At 48.3% G+C, this 25,508-nt stretch overlaps 1 protein-coding gene across 1 annotated transcript in view; it reads right to left on the bottom strand.

Moving 5' to 3' along the window:
* Nucleotides 1-25,508, bottom strand: part of MDGA1 (MAM domain containing glycosylphosphatidylinositol anchor 1) — a 145,377-nt gene that overhangs the window by 62,857 nt on the left and 57,012 nt on the right. Inside the window, exons 4-8 of the mRNA XM_054195985.1 lie at nucleotides 24,806-25,002; nucleotides 21,831-21,963; nucleotides 15,891-16,160; nucleotides 15,160-15,489; nucleotides 11,565-11,858 (exon numbers count right to left, since the gene is read on the bottom strand). Coding sequence (XP_054051960.1) covers nucleotides 11,565-11,858; nucleotides 15,160-15,489; nucleotides 15,891-16,160; nucleotides 21,831-21,963; nucleotides 24,806-25,002 — 1,224 coding nt within the window. The remainder of the gene's footprint in view (nucleotides 1-11,564; nucleotides 11,859-15,159; nucleotides 15,490-15,890; nucleotides 16,161-21,830; nucleotides 21,964-24,805; nucleotides 25,003-25,508) is intronic.

The raw sequence follows: 25,508 nt of genomic DNA, 5'->3' as shown, positions 1-25,508 counted from the left end.
AGGACAACTTGGTTTGCTTGATGGAATGGGCTTACGGTAACTGCATTCAATTTATCTTGGATAACGTACAGGTCTGGGAAAAGAAAACAACTGCTGAGGAAAGAATGGGTTGCTCTTGTTAGGAAAGAAACGACGACTCCAAGAGGAGACTGAATCGATGTAACCCAGCGTACATCAGCTTTCAGCGGTAGTCCAAAGATGTCCAAATCCTTGGACGATTAAACCAAAGCTTACTAAACATATCGTGAGATGGGCATCACCTCTGCATCTGCGTCGGTGAGATCATTTTTGAAAATCTGTTTAATACGGGTGACCACGCTGCCAGAATGATGTTGAAAAAAAACCTGAGAAGAGGGCTATAAAAATGAATCAAGGGCTGGAAAACATGCCTTGCGGTAAATGGCTAAAGAGACTCTTTCTGGATTACATACAGAAAAAAAGGCTGAGAGATTACTTGTTCTGGTGTCTGAGACTACACAAGGAAGAGACTGCTGATAACGAATAGCTCTTTATGCGAGAAGACAAAGGCATAAACAGAGCTTGTAGTTGGAAACTGAAATGAGACAGGCTTAGATTAAGTCATGACAACTGAACCATGAGAGTAAAAAAACCACTCGAACAAATTACTGAGGCGCACACTGAATTCTCCGTCACTTCAGTCTGTGAGTAGAAGCTGCACTGAAAATGTACAAATAATCCAAGTTTAGATCCACAAAGGTAAACTCACCTTGTTCCTCAGCTCCACTAGTGAGAGAGACTATGCTTGGCATATAACTAACTCTCCTGTCTAGACAAGCAGCACGAAATGGTTAGAAAGAGATTCAAAGAGCTTTTGCTTCCTCATAATGATCAGGAAGCTGGAGTCCCAGCATTCTAGGTAGGTGGATTGGAGCATATAAGCTTCTCCAACTGGTTTAAAAAACAAAATAAAACAAAAAATAAAAAGAAAACCACACCACAAAACCCAGCCATCTTTCCTCCTACCCAACCGTCTTTCCTCCTCTCTTTAAAACCTGTAAGTAGTTTCATTTGCATCTTTTCTTTATACACGTGAGTCGGTTCCTAGAAAGCTAATCAGAATGAAAGCTTGCCCGTTTCCATGCATAAGCTTGGACTTTTGCAAGGCCTCACTACAAGCAGCCCAAGGGGAAGAGAAAAATCCCCAAACCACAAAACCTCATTTTGAGTGTTGCTCTGTTTTCCCCTGACCCCGCCAACTGCCACCATCTTCTCATCCCTTTAGACCCATTATGCTCTTTCCAGCAAACCACCTTAGATGCAGGGCTGCTCCCTTTCCCTCAAGCCCCAGTTCCCCGTTTTACAGCATACCAAGACGTTGGCTAAAAGGCCTGTATTATGCATAAGCTATGAACTGCTTAGAAAATCCCAGCAGGCCTAACACTATTAAGCCCATCTATATTGCATTAAGTTGTTATTAGCAACTGCGTTCTAGCTTATGATTAGGACAGTAAAATATCTCTTTGCAATCAGCCCTTGGTAAGAAAAAATCCCTGTTCAATGCAAATGCCACTGTTATTTACTGTTCTCTTGACCTCAATCACAGCCACTGTTGGGAACCCCTGTTAGTTTTGGCACTCCAACTGATTCCTCCCATCAAACACCTGGCTGAGTTGGGCCCAGAGCTGTAGCGTATTTGTGACAGATGAGATTTACAGCACTTGTTTGATCAGACGGGAGAGCAGGTCACAACAGATCAAGAGCCTACGAAGGGTCAACCGGACCATTCTTTCTTTAGTCAGCAGGGATTTATCCCAGACGCTTCTTCCCCACAGAAATTGAGTAATTTTCAGTCTCTTCTACATCCCATTCAGCCCCTTGCAGCTTGGCAAACAAGAAAACAGTCTCAGAAGTCAGCTTCCTCCCAGTCAAGAGTAATGAAAAATTTCCATGGTTTCCTGCGATCCTACAAACAAGGACTACAAAATCATACAAAATGCAGCAGGTCTGCGCGCAACTAGGAAATTTAAGGACGTCTGTCAATTCCTGGAACCAATGAGGGTTTTGCAGGTTCATCACTGGGTTCATAAAAAAAAACCGACTGTTTTACCTCAAGTCCTGTAGCCAATTAAATTTGAATCAGAAGCAAAAGCTGAGGTAAGGTGGGAGCGTGTGCACACACATGCTTATTTGTGTTTGCAGTAGAGAGGCAAAGAGGAATGGAAATCAGGAACTATATGAAGTGAAACAGGGTGAGAGGGGTGCATGCTGGAAATGTGATCCCTGCTCGTTGAGAAAACACTGTTTCCTGGCTTCAAAGGAAAAACAGTTTCTCTCTCAGACACCGGCCCCGGTGGAAAAGCACAAACTAGTAACTGAACAGTTGTTTCCCTGCAGAAAGCTCCAAAAGGCCCCTATACCCTTCCAAAAAAATGAACCCTCAGCCTCCCAGTACAGTATCCTAGCACAGACCCGGCAGCAGGAAGACCTGCTGGGATATAGAGGAGCCTGAGCACCTCCGAAATTTAACTCACATTCAAACAGTTTCCCTGTAGGAGTGAACGTAATTTGTTCTGTTTCAGAGCTTGGGGTCAGGATGGTCATAACTAATTAAAATTCAACATCTCCCCCCCCGCCCAAGATATTCAGTTTCCTACTAGGGCTTCTGTTCATATCAGGAGTGACTCGGAGTCTTTCCTGCATAAGCCCCCTCCTCAAAAGTGGCATCGCTGTTCCATATGCTGCCTCCATGTGCCTGCCATAGTCCTCCAGTGGGGCAGCGAAAATAGCCCTGCTCCGGTCCCAGGGCACAGGGAGTAAGTGAGGGGTAGGCATGGGACCCTGCTCCTGCACCCTCATAGGTGCTGCTTGACATGGTTTACGGCCTCCAAAATCCTGGGAGAAAAGCAAAGGCACAGGCACGATGCCGTGGCACCACTCTGGGAAAGAAGCTGGGGGAAGCGAGGGTCTGCTCCCCTGGCACATGTCCTGTGTCAGGTCTGATGTCCTACGCTCCCCTGCAGGTGTGGACAGCTGTTTTCACTTCTCTGTGTCTCAGGGCTTTGGTGCGGAGGCTGAGAGTTATCATGAGAAAATGAATTGCTTTTTTTGCCTGCTTGGTGTCTCCCTGGTTCCCACAGTGAGTCCTAGTCTGTGGTGTCTCTCTCCCCATAGCTGAAGACTCAACATGGCTAATTTCCTGGTCACCGAGAGGCAGGATTTGATAGGGACAGAGCATTCCCTCCTTTCCTCTCCTGTGACCCCCAGCCTTAAAACATGAGAGCTGACAGCAGCTTTCTAACTCCCTCCATCTACCACCTCCCTTGCCCCACGGCTCCTGATGCCAGCGTTACCACACATAGAGCATGCCTTCTCAAACCTACTTTGCTCAGGTGTCAGGAGCAGCTGTCTCTTTTGCTAGAACATATATACAAACCTTCCCATTCTCTTAGCTCTCCTATCACCAGTTTAGAGCCCCCAAATCAAGATTTTTTCTTTTTCAAATACTGAACTATATTGACCCCATACAAGCAGGTACCGTCTTCTCCTCTCCCTACAGCATTCCCCATAAACTCAGATCCCAGTCCCGTCTACCACCTCTGGCAGAGAATATCCCACCACTCCATGCTCCAGGGTCCATGGCTCTTTCTCTGCCTTGGCCCATTTCCCACATCCCCTGGACACGTACTGGTGCTGCGCAGACAAAGAGAGAAAGCTTGGCATCGGCTGCTGTGCCAAGCTCACCATCTCTGACCTTCTGACTGGAGGTAAGTGTGCGGCAGAAGGACTTACGACATATGTTCAAGAGGAACCTGTGTTACACCCCTGTGCAAACAGAAGCAGAGCCAGGACAACCTCTCCCTCCAGCCAGGCTGCCTCGACACAGCCTGGGTACCACCAGCTGTATTGCAGTTCGGAGATCTTTGATAAAGGTGGTTTCACCTGTGGCCTAAGCCCAGACAACAACAAGAGGGCTAAAAAACAAAGCAGTTTCTTCAGAACGGGAAGATGGGAAGCACTGGGAAAGCGTCTGAGAGTACTTCAGCAGCAGTATGCTCCTGTGGCTTCAAGATGAGGACACGCTTGGGTGAGACCCAAACATGCACAGCCTTGCAGAATGCCCAGCACAAAGCGTTTGAGAGGACTGTGGAGTTGTTTTTTTATTGCAACAAGTTGATGTGTAGCTAGGTCCTTCAGGGAAAATAGCTGCCATAGCAGGAAAACCTTAAAAGGAGTACGTGAATCAGAACAGTACAAGATGTGATGGTCGGCCCTGAAAGGGCCACAGGGTAGGTCCACAGAGATGGCCAAGACTGTCTGCCATCTACTGTGTCTACGCAGCTCTCGTCTCTCCTTTCCTGACAAAATTGTATAGCCTGGATGTCTCTCTCTCTTGATAAAATTAAGTCGCTCTTCCTGAAGAGTCTGGCCAAAAAACAGGATAATGGCAGCTTATGGAAAATGTATTTGTTTCTCCCAACAATATCTGAGAAATGGATTAGCTGATTTAAACCAGTTCTCTCTGAACAAACAAATTCATCTCTCTAGGCGAGGAGCTCTCACACAAGCTTTTACTCAGCCTATCATTGCAACCACAGAGGTGTTTAGAGATGAGGAATGAGCCGCACAAAGCCTGAACAGCAGCGCAGGCAGGCTGCAATCTCACGTAGCAGCCCCAGGTCCCCTCCTTAAGGAGAGCTTCTACCTTCCTGACACACATATCTGGGTATCATCCTCTCTTCTTCCACGGGTATTTACTCAGGGCACAGCGAGGAGGCCTCCCGGTACTTTGCATCCGATGTGTGGTGCCACAGACTGAACATGCCACCTTTGCAAAATCTGCTCCCCAGCCTCCACTGCTCCGGTGAATTCTCCCTGCCATCTGGGCCTTTTGCTTTATGTCTCAAGTCTCCCATATCTCCTGGCCACCACAGCGTGCAGGCATGTTCTGTCAGACCAATTTCAATCAAAGAGGTAAACCGGAAAAGCTCTCAGGGCGCAAGGGGGACTTCCCAAGAAAATCTCGGTGAATGGCAGCATGTGGGAACCTTCCCCACAAGGTAGGAAGCAGAGAAGAGACCAGGGTCCTGCAGAGCAAGTCCTAATCACTACACACTGAGGGGAAAAATTCAGGCCGGTCAAAATTCATAGAACTGCTTTACCCTGTGAAAGACATTGTCCTCCAAAGCTATGTGCACCAAACACTACAAGAAAGCCGCACTGAGAGCCCCGGGGCTTTGCTCTGCAAACACAAAGACTGGTGGTCTTTAAGGTGGTCACAAAGAAGAAGGTTTTAGCATCCTGTTAGATTACCTGCCCCTCGATGCCATGAGACTGGCAGGAGGGTAGGGCCACCAAGTCCTAGACGAACAGGAGCCATCCTCTTTTCAGGCGCATTAGGTACAACCCCATCTGAAGACCCAATCCGAAAGCAATGTAAGTGCCGCCACTGCCTCCGTCTGCCAGGCCCCAGGACCAATAGATGGTAATTGTCAAAACAAATCTGAGGCCAGCCAAGCCTCTGTGGTTGTTACTGTGCTCTGAACCATAGCCATTTGGGTTCACAGCCATGAATGAGTAAAACTGATTCCTCCTCCAGCCTGTCCTTAGACTGACAATTCTAATTAGCTGTTAGCGGCCCAGGCACCGGGAAGCAGCGCGAGCAATCCTAATGCCGCATTGCTGAGGACAGGGCTATGTGCACAAACACAAGCTCTAAGCAACTTAATCCCAGCCACAGTAGCACTGGCGGAAAGCGTGTTGACCATCAGGAACAAAACTCTCTGCTCTTAACGGGGTGAGTGGGGGGTTCTGTGTATTGGCAGAAACACAGAAAGAATGTGCATGCTTTCAGTGCAGTCACACAAACCTCCACAGGACAAATTAGGGGATAAACAGGGAGGATTCCCATCAAAGTGGGACCAGAGACGGCGTCAGGCTTTGTTCGGACTACTGGTTCGAGGTCATGCCCATGACTACAAATGGTTTTCTTCCTTTCACTAATGAAAGTCTCCAGGTTTGCAAACACTAAACTTGCAGAAGGCACATTTCTCCTGTGGTTTTGAATAGCGAAACAACTTCCCCAGAACATCAGTTCATTCATAAGCCTCTGACAGTTTAAAGTGAATTAGAGCATCCCAGAGCTCTGGTTGGTATGAGAGCCTGGTGTTTCCCTCTTTTGGGAACAAGACCTGTACCATGTAGAACAACGATACTGAAGCATGAATGGAAGGGCAGGAAAGCCCCTGCCACTGCAAGGGCAGAAAAAAATAAAATAAATAAATCACTTTCTGCCCCAATGTTAGATCCTGAACTGCACTCCTCAGCTTGGAGGAGGGTGTCAGGACGGACTGCGCTGATGAAAATAAAAAAGAAAAAAAATATTAAACCAGTAACTAATAATAAATATACTCAGAAATGAAACCAGCCAAGTCTAAAACTCTTAGCAGATGGCTCCATACTCCAGCTCACATGTCCAAGCTGGAAGATAGATAAGCCTGCTCAGCCACAGATATGGGTCAGCTCTGGCCACAGACAGTCTCATTTCTCTTAGACTCCTTTCACATAGGCAGGGAGAACTGCAAGGAGTTCCCAGAAGCCAAAAGCCCCGTCCCAGCAACTCTCAAGAAACATCTCCATGCCAGAAGCATGTCTCAAGAGCGCTTTTAATGGAGCAGTTAATATCGAAGCTTATGTTTCAGAGGGAGCAGGACACCAGCAAAGAGCACTGACATTGAGCGATGGCTTCAAGAGCTGATCGAAACAGTTTAACGCATTTCCATTTCCAGTTCTGTGGATCCAGCAATGCTTTTTACTTATTTACAGTACCACCCCCTCCTCTCTTCCCTGCTCTTCTATTTGCTGCATAGATAACAGAGGAAATTGATGCTGACTACTGCCCGCCTGATGTACAGCATTGCCGATGGGTTCAGCAGGATTTTAAGGAGGAATGAGTCAACAGCGTGTGACCAGGAATAACGTTTACCCGCGCATGAGCTTGAACAGGAAACTGTATCTGTGCCCACCTGAACATTAGTTTAAGTGACAAGGGCAACAGATGTCCCAGCAGGACGTATTCTGGCTGCCTTCCAGGTCAGGGCAGAGCCAGACCTGCTGGTCACCAGCCCTATGGCAATGTCTATGTCTAGGACCATGCAATTGCACCTGAAGTCCTGTTAACTGCAATAACTGCACCTCCAAAGAGAATGTCAGTCTGCTTTCTTGATTACACCTGATGTTCACTATGCTTTGAAGATAAACCACAATAATTCACCTGCTGCTTAATGTGGCAAAACTCTACCTAAGGGCAATAAGCATAATCCTTTGGAGATCAATCCCAAATGACTGTGGACTATTATTTTGGATCCAGAAGGGGCCAAATTCGCAGACCATGTTATTCCAGGGAAGGAGACACTCAGGTTAATTCCTTTTCTAGTCTTTCTTCCTGCCAAGATCTCACCTGCTCTGTGACCCAAGGGTGAGAAACAGGATCATCTTTCAGTCTTGACTACCCGAAACAAGGTCAGCCCTATGTAAGTTTCTCCTCTTCCTTCTTCCCTTCTTTCTCTGAGCACTCAGAGACACCAAGACTTCCGCCAAAGACAAAAATGGCAGCAGCAAAAGTCTGCTTATCCAATCATCAGAATTTGGTGAACTCGTTAACATCTCTCAACAGAGGAGACGGGTGCTCTGCTACCAGGCTTTGGTGGTGATCCAAAGAGGGAGAACCCATTTAGGTGACCAAACAAGGGCCTGAGACAGCAAGCAGCAAGTGTGTGAGGGAGCATAAACCTATCTGTGGGTAATACTGGAGTAGATGTATCAAGGACCAGGTGTGATGAGGAGCGCAGGGCTGAGCCGGACTTCCAGCTCTCCAGTAGTTTATGACATGCTGTTCGGGACTGACAAAGCATCAGAGCTGACGCCATATCATTCAAGCAGGATAATGTACTAGGATTGCAATTTACACCACGCTGTTATATCAGGCTCTAGCAGAGCAAATATTATTATTCACTGTGATAAGACAGTCATCTCAAAGTCCAGTTCTAGCAACAGCTAGAGTTCAGAGACACTACTAATCTTTGTAATTCATGGAGATGCTATTTTGACCAGGCTTTTAGGATACATGGCTAATATCTTATTTGCAATTTGTTATTACGTACTTCCTAAATTTGTATCTAGGTAGCATCCTTTTCACTGATCCACACATACACTCTTTCGTCTTTTCGCACATATTGGCTCAAATAACACTTCGTATTCCAAAACCCAGAGTGCTGCACATTTGCAAGCCCAGTGTGTGTTTTGCAGCCTTACACTATCTCACCTACACAGGGTAACCCAGCCCTGATTTGAAACCCACCTCTGCAGAGGATTCATTTTTCTGCTGTGATTTTCTTGAGCGAGCACTTGGTCCTGAAGAAAGCCTTGACAACAGCATCAGCAATAGCATTGATTATTATTAACAACAATACTCTGCCCTTCCATTACTATTTTTATTTTCAGATTTCAAAGCGCTATGTTTATTATGCCCCACAAATCCTTGAAGAGATGGGTCAGTTTTATTCCTGCTTTGAGGATATGGGAAAAGATGACAAGACATTGCCACTCCAAGCGGTAGCCAGATTCCCAGGAGTTCTGACAAGCCCAGTCTCTCACTCTAACCAGTATACAACATTTCTTCATCCTTACCACAGAGCTATAAGGCTGCAAGGACTTTCATGAACTTATTAATCTTCCAAAGCTCTACAGTTCAGACCAAAAAGTCCAAGGAACAGACCATCCAGCCTGTCAGAGAGCTGATGATAGACAATTACAGCTCATAAGATAAAGGGAGAGCAACTTTTTCTGCTTGCAAAATACAAAAAATAATAAAAAGCCCAAACACTTTTTTTTTTTTTTTTGGACAGCCCACTTGTTCTTTTTGTCTTCTTATTCTCTTTCCACTACTGCAGTGCAGTTGGCAAACCCTATTTCTGGGCTAGTTTGTTACAAATACAGCACTATATGCATGAGGGTGAGGGGAGAAAAAATAAAAGAAAAGAGAAACACAGAAACAGGTTCTGACATCTAATCAGATCTGCCGTATTGATTTTGCAACTTTAGCTTTGGAGCAAATCAGAGAAACAATCACATTATCACCCAGAATTCGCTCTTCCCTTGAGTGAGGCAGTTCAAAAGGAGCTCACGCCGACATGCGAACAGGCAGGCCTGCGTGCACACACACACGGACACACACACACACGCTCCTGTGGATGCACACCCCATCCAAGCAGCTCTCCCTTGGGAGGCACAGGCTGGGGTGGGGTGGGGGCGAGGGAAGTGCTCATCACGGAGCCTGCAGGAGCCACACGATCCCCGTTTCCGACAAGATGAGAATTCCAGAGCAAGCCACCGGACTAATGAGCTACCCACGCTGGAGAGCAGCGTTTCAATTAACCACAGCAGCCCCCACCGCGGCACCCACCTCCTTCCAGCTGCGTGAACAAGGAGGAGAGGGATAAACAGGGACTGTGTTGTTCCCTTGGGTCTGTTTTTTTCGCACAGAGGGAAATGGGGGAGTCTATAAGGGGGATGAGGGCAATTCTTGCCCTACTTTCTTGCTTCGTAGTTTGATTTTCATGCAGATGGATGGAGCAAATTGACAGCCCTGAAACAAAAGCTGCCTGCTCAGGCACAGAACAGGCAGTGCCACCACAAGCTCCTTCCACGGTTTCCAGGCAGGAGGCGGCAGCTCAGTCCAACAAAGAGTCAGTACGCACCCAGCTCCAGATAAGGGCACACAGAACTGACGGAGAAGGGAAAAGGGACATTTGGGTGGACTGCTGCATGGACCATGTCACCATTACTTGGGTGAGATCACAATAAAGCATTTCTTGGCCTCTGGAAGAGCTACAGGAAGAGTATGTTGAGTTGCTCTTTACACAGATGTTCATCACATCTTTGCTTTCTTTAGGGTCACATCAAAGACTCTGCCCCAGAAGAGCTTCTGGCTTGTACCTACCATTTTTCTTGTGTGGGGAGTCATATCCTCCCACTCTAGCCCAAGATTCAGAGCTGTGATCCCACTCCAGAACACCTAGTAAGCCTGAATTCATCCCAGGCTCGGCACTGCTGCTCCCTCTGCAGGGGCAACGCCGGTCAGCGAGGGCCACACAGCTTTCAAACACCAACACCAAACTGGGGACACCAGCAGGTCTGATGGTTCTGCTGCTCCAGGGTCATATTTTACTGTACCTCCCATCAGTTCTTGGAGCAAACAAGAGTTACCCTCCCTGCCAAGTCCTGCCATTCCCCATATGCTTGACCCAGCCTGCTTTCCAAAACAGCTTAAACCAAGATACACATTTCCACCCTGCTTAAGGGAATCTCCTTCACCCATACTTACCTGCATGGAAATCTGCACACATTTGCCCATCCCCATCGTGTAATTTAATTCCTGCCATGTTCCTGAAGGGACAGACATAATTTTAAAAGGGGATCTTTGAACACTCGAAGTGCTTGCAGGGTTTCGCACACCTCCATTACTGCTGTGCTCCAAGCAGCTCACCTCTGTGAGCAGTGTGTCTGGTTGGCTTCAGCCAGGTTATCTGCTCCGGTCTCGCTTCTCTTCTTCCCAGGGAACGAGCCTGGGAGGAGTGTGGCAGCATGTCTAATGAGTGCTGTGCGTGGAGGCTCGTCAGTCACAGCCCAGAGGCAGCGTGCCCGGGTGCAAAATTAACCTGCTCCCTAACCCATCCCAACACCTGCCAGATCCATGCTGCTCAGGGGACTCTCCGAGAGTTCAGCAATCGCACTACCCAGGTGGGATGAGGCCTGCAAGGAGGGCTGCTCCTACAGTCACGACTCCTTGCAGACCAAGGCATTTTACCCGGCTGCCTTCTCCCTGCCTGATTCAAAGTCTTGAAGGAGAGAGCACAGACCCCCGCAGGTCAAAACACACCTCAACAGCATGGGAGCTCAGCAGGCACTCACTTCTCTGGAGGGAGAAACCACTGCAGGGAAAGGAGAGTCACCCAACGTGGATACCAGCAGCATCCCTCCTTCTATTTTCACTTCTGTGCACAGATTTTGCCTTCAAGCGGGGCTGGGAGCACCACCCATCGCTGAAATCACCCCACACACCTCACGCTAAGAATCAGTTTTTTGTTACTCACAGCTTTATTGCATGGAAACCATTTGGGATTACGCAGTCCCAGTTAGGGTCTACCTAGCACTGCTTTTCAGGCAAAATGGTTCAGGCATGTCCAGGAATGACAGCTGAGGTAACGAAGTTGAAGAAAGAGTTGTGGGGTGGAAATGGCGTAATTAACATTCGCTAATGTTAATGCACTGATAGGGGAATGGAAAGCGTTGTATACAAGCACACACAACACCTCTCCCTTCCACTTGCAACACGCTGGCCATAGGGTATCCCATCCTTGGCCTTGTAGAGCCAGACCAATTAAATACAAAGTGTTCAAAGGTCGCCAGACAAAAGAGATGTGTCTGCTCAGCCCAGTAAGAAAGGTCAACTCTGCTTGAAAGCAGCACTGAGGGTGTCAGCCCTGCTTAGCCCACAGGCTTTTGTGTACACAGGCGTTCAGACAGTACTGCATGGTTGTACTCACACTGCACGTTGAGCTGCACCAGGGCCTCCCGGGGTCTGATGTTAAAGCCGTTGTACCTGGCTGTCTGACACTTATAGGTCCCGCTCATTTCTCGGCTCACACTCTCCAGGCGCAGCTTCCCATCGTATGTCTCCATCGTCATTGTCCCCGAAGGCATGGGGGTTTCCTTATCTACCCGGGACCAAATGATGGGTGGCTTGGGCTTCCCTCGAACCTCGCACTGCAGCTCAGCCCGGGAGCCCTCTCGGACCGTGATTGTGGACTGCCCCTTAGGGACACTGATGGTTGGTGGCACTACAAAGGAGACAAGAAGGGGATCGTTTTACAGCAAGTTTCCAGCAAGCAAGGAATATGCTTGAGACGCTTGTGTTCAAGTCAGACCAACAGCCCTGAACTCCAAAGGTTTCCACTTGACACAATGCAACCCCTATAGGAAAAAACTGTCCATGTAAGTCATTCTACATGGTCTGGAGCCACAGGGTGTCAAGGAAGATCCAACAATGTATCCCAATGCCAATGGCAAATACTAGCTGTATCGGGACATTTTCCCAGCTCCCACTCCAGTGGTTCCAAAATGCTGCCCAGCAGCAGGGCTAACACAGAGGAACCCAAAGGCAAAAGCCTCTTTGATCTGTTTCTCTGCTTGTGATAAGTGAATTTCCCAAATGGAACTGCAGTCTTTTGGCCAAGAAATAGAAATCGTATCTGCCAAGGTACCTTGTTCCCTTTTCCAGGTCAGACTGAAACTAAGACTTCAAGGATTAGTGCTTGTAGATTGCATCTCCATCTTTATCAGATATCCAGGATCCCTGTTCACTTCTAAACCACAGCAAGGAGCCAGCTCTGTTACATGCCTTTGCTTTCTTTACGTTGAGATTCCCAGTGCACTAGTAATCTCTGGCTCGCTTGAGCAAGAGATGGGTCCCAGCACAGATCACTTCTGGCATGCCTTCCAGGCCCGGCTTCTCCTCGGCAGAACTGCTACCGAGCTGGGGCTAGAGCTGGCGGCACAGCAATGCTCAAGAAATATCCAGCTATCAACTGACAAGCAAAACTTTGCCGATAAACAAAGCTCAAAAGAAACCCAATGACAGCAGCTAAAGGGTGCAGAAGCGTTGGTGGGAAGAGGTTTGTTGTTCACGTCCCCAACTCCACCAAGAACCGAGGAAGGGGACATTGGTGCTAAACCCCATGTAATATTGGCACTTTATTTGTATTAGGCCTCAGAGTTAACAGTTCAACTGAGGTAAATAGGGCCATAATCATTTTCTGAAAGTTCCTCTTTCAGCCCTTCCTGTTGACAGTGGTGACACTTGGATTGACACTTCCGTAACTGTAAGAGCCACATACTTTATTTCCATTTAAATCAAAGTTTAGAACTACAGAGGCTGTAACAAGATGGCGTGACCAATGTTAGCTCAATTCAACTCCAGCAAAGGAGAGTGTGCTACAGTAATTGCACACGTTCCAGCCCACAGCTGCTTTAAGAGAAAATTTAGGATGGCTTCAGCCCAGTCTCCCTCTGCAGTGACCTCCCTACGCAACACGGAGGACACATTTTCAATTTGCAGATCTCCTGTGGGCTGGGGAATGTCATCACACCCTGTCCCGCACAGCGTGAAGGGACGACAGCAACTCTCAGCACCCAGCACCACCAGCAGCTGCTCACTCGGTGAGAGGCAATTTTCTCCATGGGGAAAATCTGTAAATTGTATTTGAAGATTTTTTATTTTTTTTTTTTAAATTAAAGCTGTCTTCTCAGGGCTGCTCAGTGGAGGCAGCCACCTTGGCGAGCTCAGGCTTTGCTCAGCAGGGAAACATGGAGTCACCGCTATAGCCCTCCTGCTCTGATTCCGTGGTCTGGGGAAAACTCGCTGGGTTTTCATACAGGAACCATATGTCGGAGGAGGCTCATGTCTGTTCACGGGGATGCCGCACGCTGGACAGCCTCAGCTGCTGCATGAAGAGCTGCTCCAGAGGGGATGGCCGTTTTCATTCCCTGGGTCACAAAGTGGTCCTGGTGGCCCAGGGTGCCAGAGAGAGGCGTCAAAACGCCCCAGGCTGCCCTCCTGTCCTTCCCCATCAGCGGCATCCACATGAGCCTGTGGGGCTCACCCTCCAGGCCAGAGCACAGGGCAACCTGCCACCGCAGACACCTCCTTTGAAGGAGCAGCCGGCTGGCACCTGGACCGACACCTGCACCAACAGACATCACCCAGCCTTTTGGCGGGATCATCCAGGGTCTCCCAGCCCTTGTCTGCTTCCTCCCCTTGCAGTCTTAAACACAAATGCATTCTGCCATCTAGTGATCTTGGGCAAAAAGGATTGCTCTTGGCGGCAGCAGTCACATAAGGTCAGGAGAGATGGCTCTGCACCAGGACTGGGGGGTTCCCCAGGTTTTATTCCCTGCTGGTACAATGGGGATGGTGTCTGCTGGTACAGAAAGAGTCCTACTTGCCAGGGCTGCCAGCAGAAGGGAAGCACCACCCTTTGGTGCTTAGTAGGCCCATGGCATGGTCAGGGCTTGGCCTTCAGACTGCTAAGGAGCACTGGGCACAGTCCCATTGGGAGCAATCTGGCCCCAGCACTGCTGCTAGGAGACAGGGTCTTCCCAAAGCATCAAAAGCAGTCACACCACCTTTTGCTGGGGAGCTGAAGCAAGCAATGTCCAGAATCAAGACTGGGATCAGCCTGACCAATGGATCCAGCACAACCAGGGACTGAGAAGAAACTTTCCATGAAGGTTCTGGACAAAATCTGTGGGCAGCTGGCCCCCTCAGGAGTCCTCATAAGATTAATACACCAATGCTGCTTTGTGCCGTACCCTCAAGGTCCTGGAAAGGCAGGAAGATGACATGGATGTAACAGAGAGCAGAGCTGGACCCACCGCTTCCCCAGAAGCAAAAAGGCAGCCCTGAGACCCTGTATTTCTGTCACCAAGGTGACTGACAAACACACTTTCGGATTAGTCATGTCCTCACCAAGCCATGGGGTGAAGCTTTGACCCCGATTTTAAAGCGGGGAGGCATTTAGAAGACTTGGACTCCTACAGAGAGTGCCCAAGACAAATTGCCATTGCAATCCAGTAAACATTAAAGCTCTTCACACAATTTGCTATGACAGATGATACCAATCTCCTAGCCACAGCTTTGAAGAAAGGGACGTTCCTCACAAGCAATGCCAAAGAGAGGAAAAAGCAGCTTTCTTTCTCCTTTACTCCCTTCTAAGCAAAGGAATGCTTGAAATTTGGTGAAACACCACCCCTTCTTTCTTCCTTCACAATTTGGAGGCTTCTTGGAGCAACCACACTAAACCTGTCTCTGTAGCTTTCACTGGACTGCACTTTGGACTTTTTCATAGGGAAAAAACATAAAGGAAGATCTGCTTGGTGCACAACACATCTGGCAGAGGATCTCTGTCTATTACCCATCTCCAGTCTCAGCCAAATCCTTGCCTGAGGATGTGATACTTTTTCCCACTGGGATTCAAGACACTCATGTGAGGTCCTTCCAAAAAGACAGAGGGATGGTGGTGGGGAGCAGCTAGTGAAGCCCACCACTCTCCTGAGGTCCCCAGCTGCCACAGAAAGGCTCACCTGTCTCTGAGGAGATGTTCACCTCCACACTGAGGTCAGGAATGGGTGCTCCCAGGAAGGTGGCCACGCATAGGTAGGTGCCGTAGTCACTGAACCTCAGGTCAATAATCTCCAAGCTGCAGGTCACAGGTGGGAGCTCGGGGTCATTCCTGGTGATGAGCAACCGGTCTGAGAACCTGGCTGGTTTCCCGTTCTTGTACCAGGAATAGACAACCTTCTCCTGGGGGACAGCATCCACATGGCACGAAAGCTTCAAGTCCTGCCCTAACTGGATGGTCTCGCTCTCTTTGATCACATCAGGGGTGATTTGGAATGTGGCATTCTTCATGGCTGGAATGAATACAAGTGCAAAACTGGTTAGGGACAGCAAAGTGTCTTGCATGGGATAGGACAATAGCTCTTTGCTCCTCAGGAAGGCAACATCTCCATGCAAAATCTGCCTCAAGACCTCCTCCAGTTATTTTCCCACAATAGATCCCCAGGGCCTCACATCTCACAGTCTGGGATCATTCTCTAGCCGAGGAAAGTGCTGCAGCCCAGGATGAGGCTGCAAGCAGTGCTAGCATGGCGGGCTGCTCTGGGAGCAAAGAAGCTTGCACAGCAGCTTCTTCAAAATATTCGTCTCTGCTAAGTACCATATTCACCCTCAGCTGAACAAAAACAGCCAGGAGGAGTGCAAATCTAGCCTCTCCACCCTGAAAACCCATCCTCTGAGAAAGAGAGCAACTTACACCGCACCAGCAGGTTCACTGTCTTCTTTGCTGGGTTCCCCACGTTGTTGATGGCCGTGCAATTGTAGTAGCCTGAGTCTTCCACACGGATCCTCCAGATAGTGAGGTTGCCTCCTTGCACGAGGCTGTTGGGAGGCATTGGGCCAGGAGAGTGAGACCAAACCACCTCTGGCTGCGGGTCACCACCCGTCAGAGAGCACTGCATAGTGATGTTGTCACCAGGGTTGACCACCAGTGTCTCATTGACAGACAGCTTCAGAGCAGGTGGGGCTGGAAGAGTACAAAGAGGAACACTTCAGAGCTTGAAAAAGACCCACCACCCACTTGCCTGTGCACAGCTTCATACTTTTTGGGATTTGTTCTTGAAGATACGAGGAGACCTTACAGTGGCCTACCAGTATCTTAAGGGGGTATCTATCAGTATCTACAAGAAAGCTGGTGAGGGACTTTTTAGGGTGTCAGGTAATGGTAGGACTACAGGGAATGGATTAATACTAGAGATGGGACGATTCAGACTGGACATTAGGAAGAAGTTCTTCACCATGAGGGTGGTGAGACACTGGAACAGGTTGCCCAGAGAGGTGGTGGAAGCCCCATCCATGAAGGTGTTCAAGGCCAGGCTGGATGGGGCTCTGGGCAACCTGATCTAGTGGGAGGTGTCCCTGCCCATGGCAGGGGGGTTGGAACTAGATGATCTTTAAGGTCCCTTCCAACCCTAACAATTCTATGATTCTATGAGTAGGGAGAGCTAGAGGGATGCATGAATTCATTACAAATACAAGGTGTTTGTGAACTTAAAGCATTACCATTACCATGTCTTTGAATTAGAGCACCTTGCTCTGTCATGGCTAGGAATCACTGCAGGCAAGACCTCACACTGCCCCAGAATGGAGGTCATACCTAAAACACTTCACCACTAGTGCTTAGGGCTGGGGCACAAGCTAGGTATGACTCAGCAGTGTTTAGTGCAGGTTCCCTAGACTTAGGACTCAGGTCAGAAAAAAAGCCTGATGAAGTCTCTTTGCCCAGGTCGGAGCAGCAACCAAACAAAAGTTGGCATTGGAACACCCAAGACTAGAGGCCTCCTGACTCCTGATGCAAACAACTGCAGCAAGGCAGAAGGGCGATGGAAAGCTTCTGCGTCCCTGCATTACGTACACTGCACCCAACCCACTCCCCTGCAGACACCACAGTGCCTTCTGTTCTCCCTATATGTAACTCCTCTGACTCTAGACAGGCCCTGCAGAAGAATCACTGAAGAAAAAGTGCAACTGGTAGCTCTTACTAGAGCACCTGTATCTCCTTTGCTGCAACGCTATTGTACGAATCGCGGTTAGTCTGCTTATGTCTCGGACAGAAGCAGCACACTGGACTAAGCCCTGAGAAAGAAAGGAAAAAAAAAAAACAAAACCAAAGGCAGGAGAACAAGAGATATGTTGTCATAAAGCATGGCAAGTTGCAACCATGGATTGAGCTTAGCATCTCAGGACCCAATCAAAAGCATGCTGGGAAGCTCATGGATGTCAGTGTTTGCTGGCTGGTTCTCACGATCTCAAGGGAAGGTCAGGCAAAACACCAGGTGCATGCTCAGTCACAGCCTGCTCCTCCTGCCTGACCACCAGAGCTCCACCCTGATGGAGAGGCGAAGGAGAAAGGACAGACTTAGAGGACCGTGCTTGACCCCAACAGCTGTTTGTGTTTGAGGACACTTGGCATAAAACCACTCCTCCCATACAGAGTTGCCATCCCAAGAAGGAGTTTTGGGGAAGGTCTACCATTAAAAAAAGGACCTCAGCTATCCCATAATATGCCTCTCCATCTCTCACACCCAACTAGATGTCTTTGAGAGGCAAAGTCTTTGCCTGGCAGTTGGCCCTTCCAGCTCAGAGCCTGACACGGAGGACCAGGACCTCTCTGCACCATAACAGATCATGAACAGCAGCTCTGCACCCGCTCTTAATCTCCTTCACCTCCACGGGTGTCAAATACGCTTCTCCATAGACTGGGGGGCTATTGACCAGGTCACAGGGATTGTCTTTCATGCACAACTGAACAACTGGGACTGATTCAAAATGTCTAGACAACTCCTCCTTTGAATACCCTAGTACCTGTTTTGGTTTATTTTACTTGTGCACCCTTCTCACTACATCCCCCTCCAGGAACTGATCAAAAAACCCCTTCCCTTTATATTCTCTATTTCATCCCACGAAAAGCCTTTTAAAAGCCCTTGTCAGCACCACCACTGGCTCCATCCAGACAGAGCTGAGAACGCAGCAGTCCCCAGCACAGAGACGGGGAGTATGTTTTAAGTAACAGCCATAATAATGCAAAATAAGACATTGTTCCATATTCATGAAGCCTGATTTAACAGCATCATTATTTCTGCCTCTTCTCTCCCTGGACCCTGCGTTAATGAGCTGTGCTGGATTTGTGTTGGATCTCTGAATTACAGCCCATACAAACACGGCGAGGAGGACTGCTCTCCCCTCAGCGCTGGCGCCATCATTTAGCAGCGAAACAACTGCCATGCTGGGATATTGCTTTGGTGCACTGAATCAAATGTCCTCTCCCTGGCCACGGGGCATGCTATTTCTGCCAGAGGTGGCCAGCTGTGCCTAAGGAAGAAGGTGGCTCCTCTGGCACCCGCGCTTGTCATTTTGAGGCCAGTGGTTGGAGTCCTTGAATTTTGGGAGGCCACAGCCTGCACTCGGAGCCTTTGACAGGTCTCTTTCTTTGCTGGAGTCTTGGAAAGATTGTGCAAGGGTTAATGCGCGCTCATCGGCAAAGGAAGGATTTGTATGTCCTCTCTAAGCTCCAGGTGCTGTCATGAGAGTCACTGAAGCCCAGGAACGCAATAGCTCAACTCCCGGTGGTCAGGCAGGACACATTCCTGTCACTTACAGGCTGTCAGATGAGCATAGCTGATACCAAGTACCTGTTCCTGCCCTCTGACATTGAACTGGTCCCATGTTCACACGACACAGACAAGCTGGCAGATGCAGCATCTTGCCTGGGAATCTCCATCTGTCATAGCCAGAGAAAGGCTGAGACCAGCTTGTACCCAGAAAGAAGATGTCAGCGTTGGGGAGCACAAACCAGAGGTCCTGCAGGCTCTGGTTAAGAGTTTGGGATCTTGAGGTGTTTGATGTGCACATATCTGCACAACAATCACCTCGGCCAGCAGTGTCACATTCCGGGCAAGGCAACGCGGCGGGGGAAAAAGCGAGATGCTGGTGGAAGCACTGCCTCAGGGCAGGTTGCGTGTGCGTGCACGCAAGAGGGAAGGCAGGGAAACTGCGAAGCTGCCACCCGCACAGCTCCAGGCAGCGAGCTCCCACGATGTGCCCCAAAACAGAGCCCCGGCTGTGGCAGCCTGCTCGGGCTCCCACTCCCACTCCTGTCAGCCGACAGGGGTTAACAGTCTGCAGACATTGTTATGCAGGAGATGAATCTCATTTATTTGTAACCTGTGGCAATTCCTTTTGTTCTTGGCTCAGAAAACCTGCTGGCGGAGTCTGCCGAGCAGCAAGGGGACCATTAAAAACAAAGAGTCGCTTTCAATTCCCTTTGAAGTCCAATTTGCTGCAGTAAAACTGCAGGAGAATTAACCAGCTGGGCTGCTTAATTTTGCAGAAATTGAGGAAGGGGAAAACGTCAGCCTGACCCTGCTGGAGCAGGTGGTGACAGCCCGGTGGTGAGCTGGTCCTGTGGCTCTGCAGACCCAACCTGCTGGTCTAGAGCCATACAACAGCAGCAGGACAGAGGAGGAACAGGGGAAACCTCCTTCCCGTTAATGCTACAGACTGAGAACCCATCCCCTGCTGCAAGGGCGAAGCTGCTGACGCAGAGCTGGGCAGGAGCACATCTCCTTGCTGGAGACTATGACCTGCCCAAAGGCCACTACCAGAGGAGCCAAAGTGAACCAGCTGAGGAACAACAAATGAACTGGGAAGAGAAGATTCCCTTGGCCTGACATCACCTGACCCACCAATTCCCCTCAAGGTCTGTAGTAGCTGGGTCTATAAATATTGAAGAGACCTATTCCCATGCACCTCAGCACCCTTTGGGCCCTCCTTGGTTGCAAAGGCGAAGGCATCCTGAGTGAAGCTGCTCAGGATTCTGGGCACAGCCAAGGCTACGGAGGTTGCTAAAGCACGAGCGTAAGAGGGAAAGAAAAGACCTATACAAAAAAGGAGAGAATTAAAGATTTTTCTTTAAATATTTTCTCATCTATGCACAATGCTACCTACCAGGCAAGTAAGCCAGATAACACGAGTATATTTAACATGAAATATTATTTAACACAAACCCTGCTCACAGCACAATGCCAGCTTCATTTTCACCTCCAGCTTTTAATGCAATTTTCTAGGAACACATTTTCCATGGCCCCTTTGAGCTTGTGGTGTCAGGCTCCACTGTAACCATTTATAAATATGCATCTATAGCTAAACAACAAGAAAAAAGAACTAGATGTATGTGCTACATGGACCAAATTCAGAGCTGAAGTTGGTGTAAATTCAGCCGTATCATGGCTTCTGATCCGGCTACAACCTGAAAATACATTTTCCCCGTTCACCCAGTAAAGGGGCTGGACCGAAACGAAGGGTAGTTTACCTGTGCTTGGGCTGGCAGGGGGGAGCGGACACGAAGAGAAATTTGATTTTCTAACTCTTCAAAGATAAAGACACAACAGGGAAGAAGAGCTGTATGAAATCCCTTTCTTCATCATGAGCACAAGGTAAATTTTTAAAGGGAATATTCCAGCATTTGCTACAGTCTCATCCTGAGATAAACTCAGGCAGTGGTGTGAGTTGCTCAAGACACGTTCAGAGATCTTATTATATAGAGAATATTTTTTTCTGACGTTAGCTATAGTTCACTTTCTTAAGCTCGTTATTTTTCTTCTTTCCACATAAAATGATGCAACTATTGCTCAGCACCTTGGGCTCAAGTCAGATCAATAAACATAATTTATACAGTATCAACAATACCCCATCAACAGTTGGCAACATCAAAAGAGTTCTGTTTCCACTGCACAAAGATGACACAAGGGATACAAACTGCTTTGTGTTACATTAGAGAGGTGAATAATTCAAACAACTACAATGCCTTTCTTTCTGATCATGGAATACTCCAGGGCTGGAAGCAATTTCCTGACATTTACTTATTATTTGAAAATTTTCAACACATGTGCGGGCTTTGTGGGTGGGAGGTTTTTGTGGGTGCGGGGTTTTGGGGGGGTTTGGGGTTAGGGTTTTTTTTGTTTGTTTTTTTTTCCTTAATGGACAGGTTGCGATCAGGTCTTTGCAAGTATTTCGTACATGATACTCCGTTATCAGTCAGTTATGGCAGGTCAAGCAAGAGGCACCAAACTGATTCTGTTCACAACTGGAGGTGCACTCACGCGCTGCCAGTATGAATAAAAATTTATTTATAGGGAAGGCACCGGAGATATTTGCTTTCCACAAACGTCGGCACCAGCGGTGCCCGTCGGCTGGGAGGTGCTGAGAGCACAGCCTGGCAAACCAGGCCAGAGTCACACACGAATGAATTATTCGTAAGAACTGCTGCAGCATCTGCCCAGCTCTAGACTGTGGCGAATCTATTTTTAAAGTCACTTAGAATTATAAATAAATAAAACAGTGTCTGGATTAAAAACTACATAGTGCCTCAACACCTACACGTAGTCTGCTTTAATGATCTCATGGCAGGCCTGGCCAAGGCAGCGGCTACACACAGAGCGACATGAAATTAGAGCATCCCTGGCCACAAAACTGCTGCGTGAAGGATTTGCAATCCCAGCAGCCGTGTATGTGGACGTGTGGTGCTGGAGGCCCTGGACCGGGGCCACTCTCTGCGTGTCACCCTCTTGGAGGGGTAATGGCTGTTTAGACGGTGAGAGGTTGGAGGGCTGCGGGGACCCTCTGCGTCCTCTCTTACCTGTGGTGTTTGTGAGCTGGAAGGTGATGGATTTGTCAGGGATGCTGCAGACGTTGCGGACGGACACCTGGCACGTGTAGCTGGCATAATCCTGGGGCCGCAGGTTCTTCAGCTTCAGGACTTTGGTTTCACCCTGGGAGTTGGGAAAAAAGTGGGGGGGAAAAACCCAGAGGTGTCCAAAGCACAGCTCATCACTGCAAGTCCATAACCTGTCCCAAAGTTTACAGATTACCAGCAGCTCCCAACAAAAACTCAGGGAACTGTGCAGACTCCACACCCCCCTAGCTATGTATAAAGCAGACACAAAATGTTTGCAGCAGTAACTCCACTTCCAGGATTTCTCAAAACACGCAGCAACTGACTGACATTTAACCTGAAAGCACTGCCGAAAAGGTGTAAGCATAATTTCTCATCGACTGTTGTCAGAATCATCTTGTGGAATCTGAAAAAACCTTAAACATCCCAGAACAGACCTTGAGATCTTACACCAAGATGTTGGTAGGAACCCAAGGGACGTCAGTGGGGTCTCAACATTGCAAAACCAAATTAAATCAGAGCAGATTCAGACATTAATGCTGGCCTAAATATAACAAGTTCAACAGTTATGCTGTAAAAATTTGCAGTACAGGGGAAAAAAAGATTATTCAGAGAAACACTCAAAGAACCTCCCAAAACTTTCCGATGTCTCTTCTCCAGATTCTAATCTCTTTTATGCTGGTGTAAATCCAGAGTGACTGCACAGACTTTGATAGCCTTTTCTCATACTATGGTAAGAAACAAACCAACAAAAATCACTCCCTGGTACTCTATTAGTTACTGGCTTGTTACAGAAACAGAATCAAGTTGTTAAATTAACAATAGATGCGTCCTGCAGGTTTTTATTTATGGAATGTGGAAAGCTCTGAGATGCATCCTGTGGTTTGTACACCCTGCAACTCATATGTCTTCCCACGACAGCTTGTCACTGTTGTTCTCCTTGTGTTTGTCTAAATCTCTTTTGGAGAAACCATTCCACAATTGCCTGCAAACGTGAGAAGGTGTCAGCATGACAAATCCTCTTGAGGACAACCTCAAGGGACTGGACGATGAGCTCAGGCATGCTAATGTGCAGAGAACAAAGATCTGAACTAAGTAAATTAGAAAGATAAATACCTAGGAGACCAATAACCCTATGAAAGTCCTGTCCCCAGAGATTTGTTGCTATGCCACACAAATAATGGCATTTACAATGTGCACGTCAAATACTTACTTACGGGGTCATATGTATCCTGTTTATTGATTAGTAAATGTTGGGTAAACATGTATAAACCTTCAGCGTAAATAACTTTTAAAAAGCTTAAACAGGAAAGTCTTCACCTCCTTTTTAATGTAGAAGCCTACCCAAACCTGACACTGATACCAGTTGTTCTCTAAGACAATATTATAAAGTCCTGCAAAGAGTGCTTTGTTAAACGTAGTGCCTTTGAGCTCCAGCAAGATATTCCCCTACCAATAGTGTGGCAGAATTGTGTTTTTGTTAACTTCAACTCTTACCAACCCAAACTCAGAGGTTTATTCTGGTGCCAAGGAGAGGACCATAAGGGCATACATACCTGTGTGAGCACAGCAGTCCTAACACCCTCCCTCAAAGCTGGGAATGACCCGTCATGGTGGGAACATTACCTGATGGGTCATGTCCAATGCTGGGTCATTTACACGTTAATACTGCAACACAGTGAAATCCTGCCAGATGCCTTACTTAGCTGAAGAAAATATCTCAAGTCCTAAGACATCCTCTCATTAAGCAATGTCTCCTGTTAATTACACTGAGCTTAGTGAAAGCTGGAAGAGCCCATGGTGGCTTCCTCTAAGGCCAGGGATGTCCTGGTTGGATGCCACAAAGCACTGGACTAGATAAAGCTCTCTTCAGGGCCCAACAGCATTTTTGCAAATCTGCCGCTAACCTGCGGCTCTCTCCTCATCCCCCTGAACGTTTCCATTTGGCTGCCCGTTTCCGTGACCGACAGAGATGGCGTGTTTCAATAAAATATGAACACGACTACATTAACTGAAAGGTTGCCTGAAGCATGGCTCAGAAATCCAGCTCGGCCGGGAGGCACTCAGGGCCCAGCTTCGCGAGAGCGAGGAGGGGCGTGGGATGAAACGGGTGCCGTGGGGAGCAGCCCCTTTCAGCCCTCCCTTCCCACCCATCACAGCCTCGTGCTGCCGAACAGCCTTGCTGGAAGTGCTGGGGCTGCTTTGCATCTAAAGGACACTCAGAGCCAGAGCTCAGTTTAGGATAACATGCCCAGAGTGCCCTGGCAAAAGAAAAATTCCCCTCCGTCTCCCACCACGTTGGTGGGCTAACTACTGTGAAGAAAGTGGCGTTCAGAGAAGCAAGTCCAGCACAGGCAAACAGGAGAAGCAGAAAGAATGTGGATACCCTGTCACAGGACAACAGTCAGAAAGTGTGTAGGCAGTTGGGCTGCCTCTGTTGCTTATGGCCATTAGGAAAAGCTCTTCATGATTTGCTTCATGAAACCCACAGCAATTCCTGCCATTCACTCACACTGCTAAACAGGAAGCATTTCCCCTGATTTAAGGAGCTTGGGCACTCAATTAAGAAAAAAAAATCAGTAATGGGAGATACAGCAGACCCAATCTTGGGATTGTTTGCTTGGATTTTCGTCTCACCATCCAACAGCCATGTAACCTCATTAGGGGAGCTGTGACCTGCTCTCAGGGACAGTGACAAAATGGGGAAGCAACTTGTAGGTTGTCATACTCCATCCTGTTGCTCTGCTCCTCTTTTCCCCCTGGAACCTGCACACAGAAGTAGGCTCTACCAGGCCTTTTGGAGACAGTGCTCCTTGCAGTGGCCACCACAGTCTCCCCAGCATTGTAGTCTACACAGGAAAAGAAACACCATCCACTACAGAGTGCCCTGCATCACCAAGACAGTCAACACAAGCTGTTGGAGTTTTGTTTTTTTTCACCTGTGTGTAGAGGGGTTCATAGATGTCCACACCATTGTCCTGACTATGGGAAAGCGTCTCAGCTCCCCGTTTCCAGATGAAGCGAGCTGGTGGGTTGGAGTTGACTGTGCAGCGGAGGAAGACAGTCTTCTCCTGGTAGAAGCTGCCACGTACATCGCTGATGGTCTGGTGAACGGTGAGAACAGGTTCATCTAGATCTGGAAGGAAGGTAAGGAGTGCCGCAGCAGTTGTTAGTGAAGCTTGGTCTGCACGTACAGCCTGCAGAGCAGATGATGCTCCAGGCGCCACAGAGGAGAGGGGAAGCTCCCACACCTTTGGCTGATGACAACTGCTGAATTAAGAGCTGATCTGAGGGCAGGTAACACAAACAATACCTAAAGGGAACAGACAGGAGAAGCAAAAATTCTCCCGCTCACCACACAACCTTCAGAGAATAGAAAGCATCTTCTGGTTTGCAGGTCTCTTGTGGCCCTCGAGCAAACTGCCTGCCTGCCACATGCCTCTCAGACCAGTGGGCTGCTTCACCTTCCCCAGTGACACCCCACACCACAAATCACTGCTCTTTACTTCAGTGAGAGGCCAGAAGGATCCCAGGAAGCTCTGCTCCATCATCGTTTCTTCTGCTCCCACTTTCCAAATCCCTCCTGACGTCATGGGGTTAAGCCCTCGGTCTGAGATGCCCACACAAAGGACATGGCAAACC

This window comes from Rissa tridactyla, chromosome 3 (genome assembly GCF_028500815.1).
Source record: "Rissa tridactyla isolate bRisTri1 chromosome 3, bRisTri1.patW.cur.20221130, whole genome shotgun sequence".
NCBI lineage: Eukaryota > Metazoa > Chordata > Aves > Charadriiformes > Laridae > Rissa > Rissa tridactyla.
Note: the sequence above shows the minus strand (reverse complement) of the source record. Positions and strands in the feature narration are given on the sequence as shown.